The sequence below is a fragment of the Phyllostomus hastatus genome, unplaced genomic scaffold, assembly GCF_019186645.2.
Source record: "Phyllostomus hastatus isolate PE091 unplaced genomic scaffold, TTU_PhHast_1.1 phas_contig_40, whole genome shotgun sequence".
In the NCBI taxonomy this organism is placed as follows: Eukaryota; Metazoa; Chordata; class Mammalia; order Chiroptera; family Phyllostomidae; genus Phyllostomus; species Phyllostomus hastatus.
The window spans coordinates 66,655,745-66,668,709 of NW_025333872.1; the positions used below are offsets into that span (position 1 = coordinate 66,655,745).

A 12,965-nucleotide genomic window follows, 5' to 3' on the forward strand; every position below is an offset into this window, starting at 1 on the left:
AACAATTACATAAGAGTTAGAATAAGGAGGATTCCTTTCCAACTTCATTGTTAAGCTGCTTTTAAGGATTTAGGTTTGAGTTATATACTAACATTTCTGAAATCATTGGATTAATTTATTAATGGTTTTTCTACTTTATTGTTCATCATGATAAATGATGATTAACCATTTCACATGCTGATATATATATTTGTAGAAAAATACACATTGCAGAAATATTTTATGACATATTCTCAGGAAGATATTCATAGTACACACAAAAAACCTCTAATTTTCTACAATGATGAAAGACATACATAGCATATTAATTGGACATCTTGTAGTCAATTGCTGATAGATGTCTAGGATGAAATATAACCTTTCTATTGAATAAAAAAAAATACAAACTGCATGAGAATTAGTATCCTTTATCTTCTTTATTTTCTTTTGTGAAATACACAATGTTTCACTAATAAGTACTAGTAGAGCAAAATTAATGAATGTAATAAACATACGTAAAAGCAAGTCATACATAATATTTTAATTTTCAGCACAAACTTAGGTAATACTTTTCTGAATATATGTGTAATAACAGCATAAGAATTGCATGTATAAGAAATAATTCTTATACAGTATCTATGCAGCACTGAAAACAACATATTTAGAGTTGGTCTGTTAAGAGATGGTGGTAATAAAATAATTAATTACACCCTCAAAAAAAATAGGCCATTATTATGTAATGAATTGACAAGGATAAGGAAAGAGTTCTTCCACTATTATAGATTATACTCTGTTGGGAGAAATTATACCATACTTTTCTGTAACCAAAACAAGCTCCTAGCACCAAACCATGAATAGAGTAGCTACTCCACAAATTACTGACTGAATGATAAGAAGAAAAGATGCTAATGATTACACACAGTACTCACAGTAAATTCATTTGCAATAATTTTATTAATTGGTCTATTAATTGACATTTCATAACTCTAATTTATAGTAAATGCTGTTCTTAAAGCCAGATCAATGACATCTGTGAGCCACACAAATGCAACAGAGTATTTCGAATCTTTAGATGATAAATTATATTTGTTAAACTTTTAGTGTTTTGATGTATTTTGCTTAGTCGCAACAGTCTGAAAGGATGATAGCACTTATTAAAGGTAACTCTAAATAAAATCCAGAATATGCCCTGGTTGGCATAGTTCAGTAGCATCATCCCACAAACCAGAATCATGTTCTGGTTCCTGGTTGGGGTTGGGTTGCAGGTCAGGTCCTCCATAGGGGGCCTACAAGACGCAACAAATCAGTGTTTCTCTCACACATCAACGTTTCTCTTCCTCTCTTTCTCCCTCCTTTTTCCTTTCTCTAAAAATACATATACACATACATACATACATAAAATCCAGAATACAGGATTAAGTGGAACACATGTAGGATGACAACAGCATTTACTACATCATCTAAGTGACATATAAACATATATAAACTATGCTACATTTGTGAAAAAAGTATCAGCAAAAATTTTTGGTTTGGAATATACTAGAATGTGGCATAATATGAAACAAAGACTTTATAAAACAATGAAACTCAGAGTACTTTACTTCAGTGACTAAAAATATAATATATGCACTTTTTAGAAATGAAAAATAGTAAGTTTTTTTTTCCACTATAGGTAGCTCTGGTGAGTCATTTTATTTCTGACACCAAGAAAAAATCTAGCCCTATGTAGCTATGGAAATTAAAAAGAAAGACTATTACACAGACAAATGCTCCAAACCAACCAAACAGATCCAAACCCAGTCCCCGTGCCGCAGGCACTGTGGGAACCTGCGGTAGATGACCGGCGCGCTTGAGCCGCAGCACTGCGGCGATCCATGCGCACGTGCAACCTCCTCTGCAGCTGCGTGAAGAGAAAACGCTGACCATGGTTTTTAAAAATGTGATTCTATAACTCTATAAAATATAAGTCTTTCTCCTCTTGGGGAAAAAATACACAAGAAAATGGAATCTTCAAATATAAATGCAATTTAAAGTCACATGTAAGAAAGGGAAGAGGTTTTTATTTTGGTCTTCTTTCGTGCAAGTGACTGGTCACATGACTTGTTATTGCTGATTCCCTGCAAGAAGTGTGTCACAAGTGTGACAAGTGTGTCCTGACATGTCGATGGTTGTAAAATTTAAATTGAAATGTACAGGTGACAGCTGCAACACAACTTAGGAAACCAGAAAGCAGAAAAGACTTCGCAGGCCTGAAAAAGTGGAATCTTAAGTTAACGGTAGTGAGAGCTGAAAACCAACCAAATTTACCCTGAAGAATCTCCAAAAGCTTCAAAACTCGATGGCCAGGGATCTCTGGGAATAAAGAGGAAGAGGCTAACATGAGAGGAACTAAATGCACCTCTGAGCACCTGAACTCTCTAAAATTTTATTTTCTGGAGATGATAAAACAGAGGGTCTGGTCTGGCTGTCTGGCTGAAGGGACACCGAGATATCATTAGGAACAGTAGTACCATATCAAAAGTGAAGGAAATTTCCAAAACAAACAAAAAAAATCTAAATATGTACTTGAATTCTATTAGAAGTTTTAACTCCTACCTTCCTGTGATGGATAATATTTTGTGAGGAATAAGAGAGAACTGTGTGTGAATTTTTATCAAAAGAGTTTTTTGTGAATCTGAATATAAAACATTTCAGTTTTTAATCTCAATTTAATTTGTTCTACTTTTTCATGTTTTTAGTAACAGATAAGGCATATATGATTTTGACTTCTATTATAATTATTGAAATTAGATATTCCTAATTAGAAATTAGAAGAAACTGATTTTTTACTATAGCTTAATCTCTTATTTTATTAACAACTTTAGTGTTAATAATTAGTCAAATTCTGATTCTTAATGAAATTTCATTAAAAAATAATTTTTGAGCCCTGAGCATTGTGGCTCAGTTGGTTGGATGTTGTCCTGTGAAGCAACGGGTAGCTTGCTTCAGCTTTGATTCCAGCTGAGGGCACATGTATCTGCTGCATGTTCGGTCCCTGGGGGGCCAAGTTCAAGAGACAACCAATCCATGTTTCTCTCTCACATCGATGTTTATCACCCTCTCTTTCTCCCTCCCTTCACCTTCTCTATAAAAATAAATAAAATCTTAAAAAAGAATGATTTTTGAAAACTTCAAACTGATATTTCATTATTTCTGATACTGCTTATTGTAGGCCAAGTTTCTAAACTTTTTTAAGTGTAATTTGTTCACAACATTCTTAAGAATGCAGAGGATCCAATATCATTTAAATAAATTTTCTCAAGTAACATAAGCCTAATGTCTTTTATGCATTTTTAGTTAAATATTAATTCTCCCATTCAACACATTTTTATTAATTAATATGGGCCACAGTTTGGAACACATCAGTAAACAAAAAGAAAACCTTGCCCTCATAGAATTAATTTATGTATTTATTATTAACTTAAGTGTATTAATAATACATAAATACATAAATTAAGCACATCAGAAGTTGATGTATGTTATGGGATGAAAGGATAACACAGGACAGGATAATGAGGTTGGGGAATATGAGACTGGAAACAGGTGGAAGCATTTTGAGATTGATCACAATAATGTGAGATGGAGCTCAAGTAGGTGGACAAGTCTATCCTACAAGTAGCTAGAGTTAAGTGTCTCACCACACTGCAGATTTCTTATTCTATCAAGATTTGCTTATTTCATACATAAAAATGATGTTGCAGGGAGACTTCTGGTCAATATGACAGCACAGGTAAACATGTTCACTTTCTTGCACAACCACATCAAAATTACAACTAAACTGCAGAACAAACATCACTCAGAACTGTCAGATGAAGTCAAATGAAGTCTGACAACTGCAAAATTAAAGAAACCGCATCCATCCAGACTGGTAGGGGGGGCGGAGTTGCACAAGATGTGTTAGTCCCATGTCCATGTGTTGCAGATAAAAATTTGGGAGGGATATCTCAGGAGCGAAGAGTCTCAGTCCCACGCCAGGCCTCACAGCCCAGGGTTCCAGTGCCAGGAAGATAAGTCCCCATAACTTCTGGCTGGAAAAACCAGCAGTGATTAAGTTGGTGGAAGAAACTTCTAAAGTCCCAAACAGTTTCTGTTAAAGAATCCGCACACGGACTTACTCAGACTCACTCCCTCTGAGCTCCAGCACAGGGGTAGCAACTTGAAAGGTACCAGTGCATACAGCAGGGGTCCCAACTCCAGGGCCTTGGACAGGCAGCAGTCTGAGGCCTATTAGGAACTGGACCACAAGCAAAGCTCACCTGAGCTCCGCCTCTTGTCCCATCCCCGACCCCGTCAACCACGCCTTCCACAAAACTGGTCCATGGCTCCAAAAGCACTGGGGACTGCTGGCATACAGGGAGTAACTGAAGTGTCTAGCATCAAGGTGAGAATTGGGGACAGCATTTTTCCAGATAGAAAGGCAGGCAGAAGCCATTGTCCCTCTTTTTTTTTCTATTTTATTGTTGTTCAAGTACAGTTGCCTACCTTTTCCCCCACTCCTCTCCCCTGCCACCCCAGCCATCCTCACCTCCTTCCCCTGATTCCACCCCTCTTGGTTTTGTCCATGTATCCTTTATAGTTGTTCCTGAAAACCCTTCACCCTGTTCCCCCCATCTCCCCTCTGGTTACTGTCCATTTGTTCTTAATTTCAATGTCTCTGGTTATATTTTGCTTGCTTGTTTGTTTTGTTGATTAGGTTCCACTTAAAGGTGAGATCATATGGTATCTGTCTGTCACCGCCTGGCTTATTTCTCTTAGCATAATGCTCTCCAGTTCCATCCATTACACAATGGAATACTACGCAGCAGAAAGAAAGAAGGAATTCATACCCTGTGCAACACCATTGTCCCTTTTATGAACCGTCCCCCTTACAAAGCCACAGACCTGGCAGGAGGGGACCATATCTGAGACTCCATTCACCTGGCTAACACTGTTTGCCCCACCCTGGATATCCTGAGACTCCATCACACCAAACTAACCAGCCCATACAAGTTGTTAACAGAGACTTTTCCATATGATTTGCTGGTCCTGGCTCATGTTTCATAACTTCCTAAATCCTCTCAAATAAGCAATAGCCAGCCTCAGTGAGGCACAGCTACTGTACCTCTTGCTAAATGGCCCCAGGCCCAGCACAGCAGAAGCTGCCCTAGATTTACAGTGTGGCTTCCTGTGGGAAAACCCAAGCCCAGCACAAGTAGCAGCCATCTCAGATTGCTTTATAGCTCAAGCCGGGTGGCCCTGGGCAGAACACAGGTGGGGGCTGACACTGCTTGCACCACCTAGAAAACCCCAAAGCCTACGCATTCAGTGGACATCTACAGACCACATCGGAATACTTCCACCCTGCCCCTGCACAGCTGACCCTCCACAGAGGGCAGAGGTTTTGTGGCCAGTGGTCACAACTAGTCCTTGAAGCTAACTGGCCTGGGTAAATCCCTGCCATTGACCGGCCAACAGCAGTCAAGGATTAAGAGAAGGGTGTACTCAGCACACATGGAGGGTGCACCTCGAGTACCCAGCTTGGATGACAGGGAAGGCTGTGTCACTGGACCCTACAGGACACTTACTACATTAGGCCATGCTACCAAGACAGGGCGTCATAGCAACTCAACCTAATACATAGAAACAAACACAGGGAGGCTGCCAAAGTGAGCAAAGAAACATGGCCCAAATGAGAGAACAGATCAGAACTCTAGAAAAAGAACTAAAAAAAATGTAGATAAACAATCTATCAGATGCAGAGGTCAAAACACTGGTTATATGGATGCTCAAGAAACTCAGTGAGGACTTCAGCAGCATAAAAAATTCCAGTCAGAAATGAAGGATTCACTAATTGAAATAAAGAACAATTTACAGGAAAACAACAGTAAAGTGGATGAAGCTGAGAATCAAATCAATGATTTGGAACATAAGGAAGCATAAACAAGCAAAGCAATTAGTACAACAAGAAGAAAAAAGAATCCAAAAAAATCAGGATTTTATAAGCAGCCTCTGGGACAAACTCAGACATTCCACATTCACATCATAGGGATGCCAGAAGGAGAAGAGAAAGACCAAAAATTGGACACTGTTTGAAAAAATAATGAAAGAAAACATCTGTAATTTGGTGAAGGAAATAGACATACAAGTCCAGGAAGCACAAAGAATTCCAAACAAGATGGATGCCAAGAGGCCCACTCCAAGACACATCATAATTAAAATGCCAAAGGTTAAAGATAGAGAATCTTAAAAGCAGCAAGAGAAAGGCCATTAGTTATGTATGAGGGAGTTCCCATTAGACTGTGAGCTGATTTCTCAAAAGAAACTTTTCCAGCTAGAAGGAATTGGCAAGAAATATTCAAAGTCATGAAAAGCATAGACCTACAGCCAAGATTGCTCTACAAAGCCAAGCTATCACTTACAATTAAAGGGCAGGTAAAGAGCTTCCTAGACAAGAAAAAACTAAAGGAGTTCATCATCACCAAACCATTATTATATGAAATGTTAAAGGGACTTATTTAAGGAAAAGATCAAAACTATGAACAATAAGATGGCAATGAATATATATCAACAATTGAATCTAAAAACAAACTAAGCAAACAAGAACAGATAGAACCATGACTACAGAGAGCATTTTGATGGTTGCCAGATGGGAGGGGAGTGTGGCGAAATGGGTGAGGAGGTGAGGGGATTAAGAAGTGCAAATAGGTGGTTACAGAACAGCCATGGGGATATAAAGTACAGTATAAGAAATGGAGTAGCCAATGAACTTATATGCATGACCCATGAATATGAACAATGGTTGGGGGATTGCCTGAGGGAATGGGGGATGCTGGATGGATGTGGACAAAGGGGGAAAATTGTAAATATTTTCAAAACGGGGACAAATGTAATAGCATAAACAATAAAATATAATTTAAAAATCGTTAGTGCAATGTTTAAAACCAATGGATTCAACAAAATAGAAAACAGACCACTTTTTAAATAATATATTAAAACTTACTGAATGCATTAACAAGTCATTAGCATAGAAAAAACACCAATCAAAAAATTATGAAGTAAACAAAAGTTATACTATGGAGTGGTTAGAGCATAGACATTTGTAACTACAGTTAGCTACAAGTTTTAGACAGAATCCCTAAAGAATCTTAGCAGAATGTTATTGTTTTATTGAGAAGTACTAAAACTACTGGTAATGAAATATTCAATGTGGTCCATTTGTACTTGAAAAGAAAAACGTACTACAGAAGGCACTGCGTAAGTTTTCACTGATGTTCCAGCTGCACCAACTGAAAGGTGTCTAGGCTTTACAACAAGGACTCATTCTAAAACCCAGACCTATGGGTCATTCCATGCATTCACAAATCTATATTCCATATTAAATGATAGCTTCAACACTGTAAATCTAATAAAATGCAAGTCTCTAGGGTCATGCCTGCTTTCAGGTTTATAAGAAGAAATGCTCTTAGAATACATTACTGCTGCTATGTTAAAATTAAAATAAGGTGTCATGAAAAAGTTTATAGATTCAAAGCAGAAATATTACAAGTATGTTCAAAAACAGTTCATTGGTGATGTCTGACAGTGTCACAATCAGAACACTAAAGTAGAATAGTTGAGACTAATGAAATGTAGGTATCGTTTAAGAACACTCAATATGAAAATGTGTGAATGGACTCAAAATCCATACTTAGATCAAAAGAATTTTCAACATTATATTTGTAAATGGAAGAGTAAAAAATCTATGAGATTTAAAAAAACTTTATGTACAATTTAAAGAATTGTTTGAATTCTAGTTACCAGAAGGAAAATAGTTTCATTGCTTGAAAAGTATTAATCAGGAATTGTACACAGCTACTTCAAGCATAAAAATCATAATATTTTAATATTTAATGTATTCTTTTTTAAAGTTATGTAATGAATATTTATTTTTATAACATTTTTTATTTTAATTGTTGTTCAAATACAGTTTAATGTATTCTTGATGTATTGCCTTTATTTTTTTATAACCAATATATATTGTACAAACATAATAAATGTTTTCATTTAGTTTCCTATGTTGATATTCTCTAGCCCCCTTAACTTATCCTTGGGCACCACATGATTCCATTTCTCATGTGCAACAGGGCATGGAAAAGGTTTGGGAAGCATTAGCATGGTTTATATAGTACACAGTGTCCCCAAATTGGAGATCTGAAATGGCAGTAAGTAGGTGAAACAAATACAGAAACATTACCCAAGGGTTATATTTACCTCTAAACTGAACCCTGAAATCTCATGGGTTTAGAGAAAATTTTTTAAATATACTATACTACCTTGATCAAAACTTACCATAGATTCAAAAATGCATATAAAATGTGTTTTTTTCCCCTCTATAAAGTATGGTTACAATTTCAACTTAATAAATATTTTCTGATACCATAATTTCACCAAGTATTTCCAACAAAGCAACAAAGAATATTTATTTAATAGTTCCATTTTTGTATATAGAACTTGATAATTTATTAAATGACAAGTTTAAAATTTAATAATACATCTATTATCATTAATCTGCCATTCAGCTACCATTAGGTAAGACACCAAATATTTGAGAAAATGTTAAATCTATATCTTCAAAGAGAATCACTCAAAAGCATTCACTTAGAAAATAAATATAAATTAATGCAGAATGCTCTACAAATGAAATAAGAAGACCTCAGTGAATTTAAAGAGGATTTAAAATTTAAAACACTCCTTTAAAACAGACTAAAAAGTCTTACAGAAATATGTAGTCTCGGCAGCCAAAGGAAAGCGGAGGCCAGAAGCCTGGAGAACTGCTGCAGAAACCAAAATGTCTTCTGTCTGTCCCCCAGCATCAGCATGAACAGAGAAGACACAAACCAGTCATGGCCAGCACAGCTGCCCTGCAGGCAGACTGGGAAGGACAGTTAAGGAACTCTTATAATATATTATCTGGTAACATTGAACACAACAACTCCATAAATGAGCAAAGTCTCTACGAGGAAAGATACATTAATGATTCTTAGTCCTCATTTTGCCTTTAACCAATTCACAAAATATTGATATAAAATTACATATTATGAAGTAAAAAATTACACAGTAACTATTATAATGTACCATTTGCTTCAGTGTCCAGTGTAGGCCAACAGCACTAGTAACTGGGGGGAAAACTATCTGCTCTGCAGAAACACAGCTGTTCAAGTCATGGACACAACTGTACCATCCTTTCTGTAATTCAGGTTATCTGCCAAATTACTAGCATAATCAAGTATTCAAAAAATTCACACATTTGTAGATTCAATAATGCAAATACTTAATTTTTTTCTTCAAGTCAAATTCTATTTCTGAACTATAACCAATTTAAGTAAAATAATAAACAGATTTTAAAATTCTTATTCTAGATTTACTAAATTTAGGATAATCTTTTTCTACATCAACTAACTGTATTTTTAAAACTTTCTTATATTTGTCTGTAAATATATTCTAATAACTTTATTATTCAGTTCTAGATTCATTGAATAAGACTGAATTTAGTAATCACAACTCAATATAATAAAATGTGTATTTAAAATACTATGAAGAAGTATCATAAAAAATCAGTAATACAGCTTCAAGTGTTATTTTACTATAAAAGTGTTAAGGTACCCCATCCAAAGTTATGAAAAATATATGAAGGAAGTTGAATCGTGAATCCACTCAAAAAGGATACGAAGAGAAGACTTTACAAGAGCTCGCTGCTGCTTCAGGAACCTCTCACAGTGCTTCAGAACCCAGGTAAGATCATGTTCTGCGCCATCTTTTAACAGGTTGAGGAATTTGCCATACCTACATTAAAAACCCATAAAACATACAAAATGATAAATGTCGGGCCCTTTTTGCAAATTCATTTTTTAAAATCCATCAAACTGTAGTCCTCTTGAAATCTTAAGGTTTTAATTTTTCAAATTTCTACTTTTGGCTTAACTATGCTATACAGAGCACTTAAAAAAATACTAATACTCAACATATGTTACTGATAACTATGATAAATTTAGATTAGCGGTATTCATCTGGTAAGTGCTGGTCACTTTAAAGGAAAATAAAACAATAATGAGAAAACAACTGTAGATACCACAGATGTAGAAGTAGAATATGAGTATTTTATCTTTAACTTAATCTAAAACACTGAATATTAACAGATTAAAATGTCAAACCTAACAAGCAATTTTAAAGTTCCCATTCCAATGATTCTAAGTGGGAGTGGCACTTGCCCTGGGGGCCACTTTGGAAATTTATGGGGGCTTTTCTTACTGTCATAGTGACTGGGAGCACTACCAGTCGTCAGTGAGTGAGGGTCAGGAGGTTGTACATGGGGCAGCATGACAGCAACTTGCAAATGCCCTGCCTGTTATTTGCATGAATTAAAAAGCTACTTATAATGCTCTAAATCTAACCATTTTATATAAAATCACAAAAATTTTCTTATTTTTTCACATATACCAAATGCAGCCATGTGTATAATAAATAGGAAAAAGACAGCACTTCATTTCATTTGAAGTCTTACTAAGCTGTGTTCACCATTTTGGAAAGTCATTTTGCCAGTGGCAGCTCTCTCGCAGTATTTGAAGCACCAAAATAAAACCAGTCTCTGCCTCTGCCAGAGTCACGACGGTTTTATGTGACTGCCAACTATGTCTTAAATTGTAGTTTTATGCAAACACTGACATTGTACATCATTTTCTATCTATTTCTTACCAATAAGACATTTTATTGAATTTAAAAAAATTGTGACTAGACTGCTTATATTATCTACAGATTCTATTTCACCACAGAAACAGGGCATTTAAAGTAAAAAGCAGGTTGCAAAATAATGTTATATGCCCTTTGTTACAAAGGTAAGCAAGCTAGAATTAGTACCATTTTCAGTATAATGCTACAGATTTATAAAAACACTCAATCTATTTAACATCTTTCACATGTACCTTTCTAAAACTTAACTCTGATTCTGACTCTTTGGAATGGGACTACCAATATCCCCATTCAATAAGCAAAACTGGGGGCTGGAGATTGGTCAATGACTCAGTCTTAACTCCCAGTCTGTTTAGCTTGCCCATCTCCTTTGAAAATTACAATCTGAACACTAAAAATTCAAGCTACTATAATTGGTTTATTCATTTTAACTTCTGCATCTATCCTTAAGGTACTTTTTTTTTTAAGATTTTATTTATTTATTTTTATTATTATTTTTTTTTAGAGAGGGAAGGGAGGGAGAAAGAGAGAGAAAGAAACATTAATGTGCGGTTGCTGGGGGTCATGGCCTGCAACCCAGGCATGTACCCTGACTGGGAATCGAACCGCGACACTTTGGTTCGCAGCCCGCGCTCAATCCACTGAGCTACACCAGCCAGGCCTTATCCTTAAGGTACTTTTGCACTCAGCACCATAGTTTGATAATTTAAACTAATCATATTTTAGAAAATGACATGATTGTTTTACCAATGTGCTGATATTTACGATGTTATTTTTGAAAAAAAAACTGATAGTCTTAAATACTTAGAGACTTAAATACACTGGAATTAAACTCTGAAATAATAATGAATCATAACTGATATACCTACAGAGATCAATAATCATGTCCCAATATCCTCAAAATAAAGTTATTTTCTGAATGATAAATCATGTATTTAAAATATACAAAACAGTCAGTTGTTAAATACTATTAAGCACCTATCAGGTAGATTAAACAATTCTAGAAATACACGAGAGAGCCATTTTCCTGTAACATACCTGACAGTCATTTGAATGCCAAGCTGCTGCACCAGTGAAAGACTTTCATTCTTCACATTTGCATCAGTAGCTAAAAACAACAGAAAACTGGATTTAAAAAAATGTATAAAAGTCTGCATAATAATCACATTTTAATTGGAAAGTGATGAAAGCAATATTTTCACATATTTTAATGTGAATTTTGAAAACATTGATGAGTTTGTTCTTTTAAGAACTGTCAGTTATATTTTCAAAAGAATTAACAGGAAAGATTTTACAAATAAAAGAAAGCATTTTAAAAGCATATTAAATACAGAAGCAACTAATCATAAATTTCAAGCAATCTATTTTTACTTGGTTCTCAGAGCACAAAAGCCATTAACTCCAAAATAGTCAAGACTATTGTTTTTTGTTAAGTAATGCATATATAAGATTTTGAATTACTATATATATATATATATATATTTTTTAAAGATTTGAGCAAGAGTCTCAGAAAGGAATAACTAAGATTCTTATTATAATGCACAACAATGGAGGAGGATGGAATGAACAAACTCCTCTTGCAGGCAAATTCCCTGGGAAGTAGGAACTGTGATTACCAAAAACAAAGAATGGGGTTCCCTTTTTGCACACCCTCATTGACACTTGTTGCTTGTTAATTTACTGATGATAACTAAGTGAAATAAGCCAGTCAGAGCAAGAAAATACCACAAGATCTCACTTATATGTGGAACCTAATGAATAAAATAAACTAACAAACAACACAGAAACAGACTCATAGATACAGAGAAAAGAGTCACAGCTGTCGGAGGGGAGGGGAGAGAGGGTTGGGTGAAAAAGATAGAGGGATTAAGCAAAAACAAAACAAAACACCTCGTGGACAACAATATGGTGATTACCAGCAGGAAAGGGGTGGGGAGGTGTAGGAGAAGGTATAGAGGGATATGTGATGGTGGAAAAAGATTTGACTTGGTGTGATGAACACAAAATACAATATGCAGATTCTGTATTATAGAATGGTAACCATAAAACCTATATAGTTTTATTAACCAATGCAACCCCAATAAATTCAATTAAAAAAAAGAAAGTAAAAAAGCACCATGAATTATATACTTGTCTATAAATAAAAGTATAAAGACAGAAAAGTATAAAGATATAGGGAAAAAAACTGAAGAAGGGGTTGTTCAGTACAGAGAACTATAGGAGAAGGTGAAAGTTTCGATTAG

General features: G+C 35.2%; 1 protein-coding gene across 1 annotated transcript in view; it reads right to left on the reverse strand.

Moving 5' to 3' along the window:
* The window catches only part of TBC1D32 (TBC1 domain family member 32), a 176,438-nt gene that overhangs the window by 19,794 nt on the left and 143,679 nt on the right, over positions 1–12,965 (reverse strand). The window contains exons 29-31 of the mRNA XM_045843791.1: positions 11,761–11,830; positions 9,704–9,819; positions 8,754–8,908 (exon numbers count right to left, since the gene is read on the reverse strand). Of these exons, the coding sequence (XP_045699747.1) occupies positions 8,754–8,908; positions 9,704–9,819; positions 11,761–11,830 (341 nt within the window). The remainder of the gene's footprint in view (positions 1–8,753; positions 8,909–9,703; positions 9,820–11,760; positions 11,831–12,965) is intronic.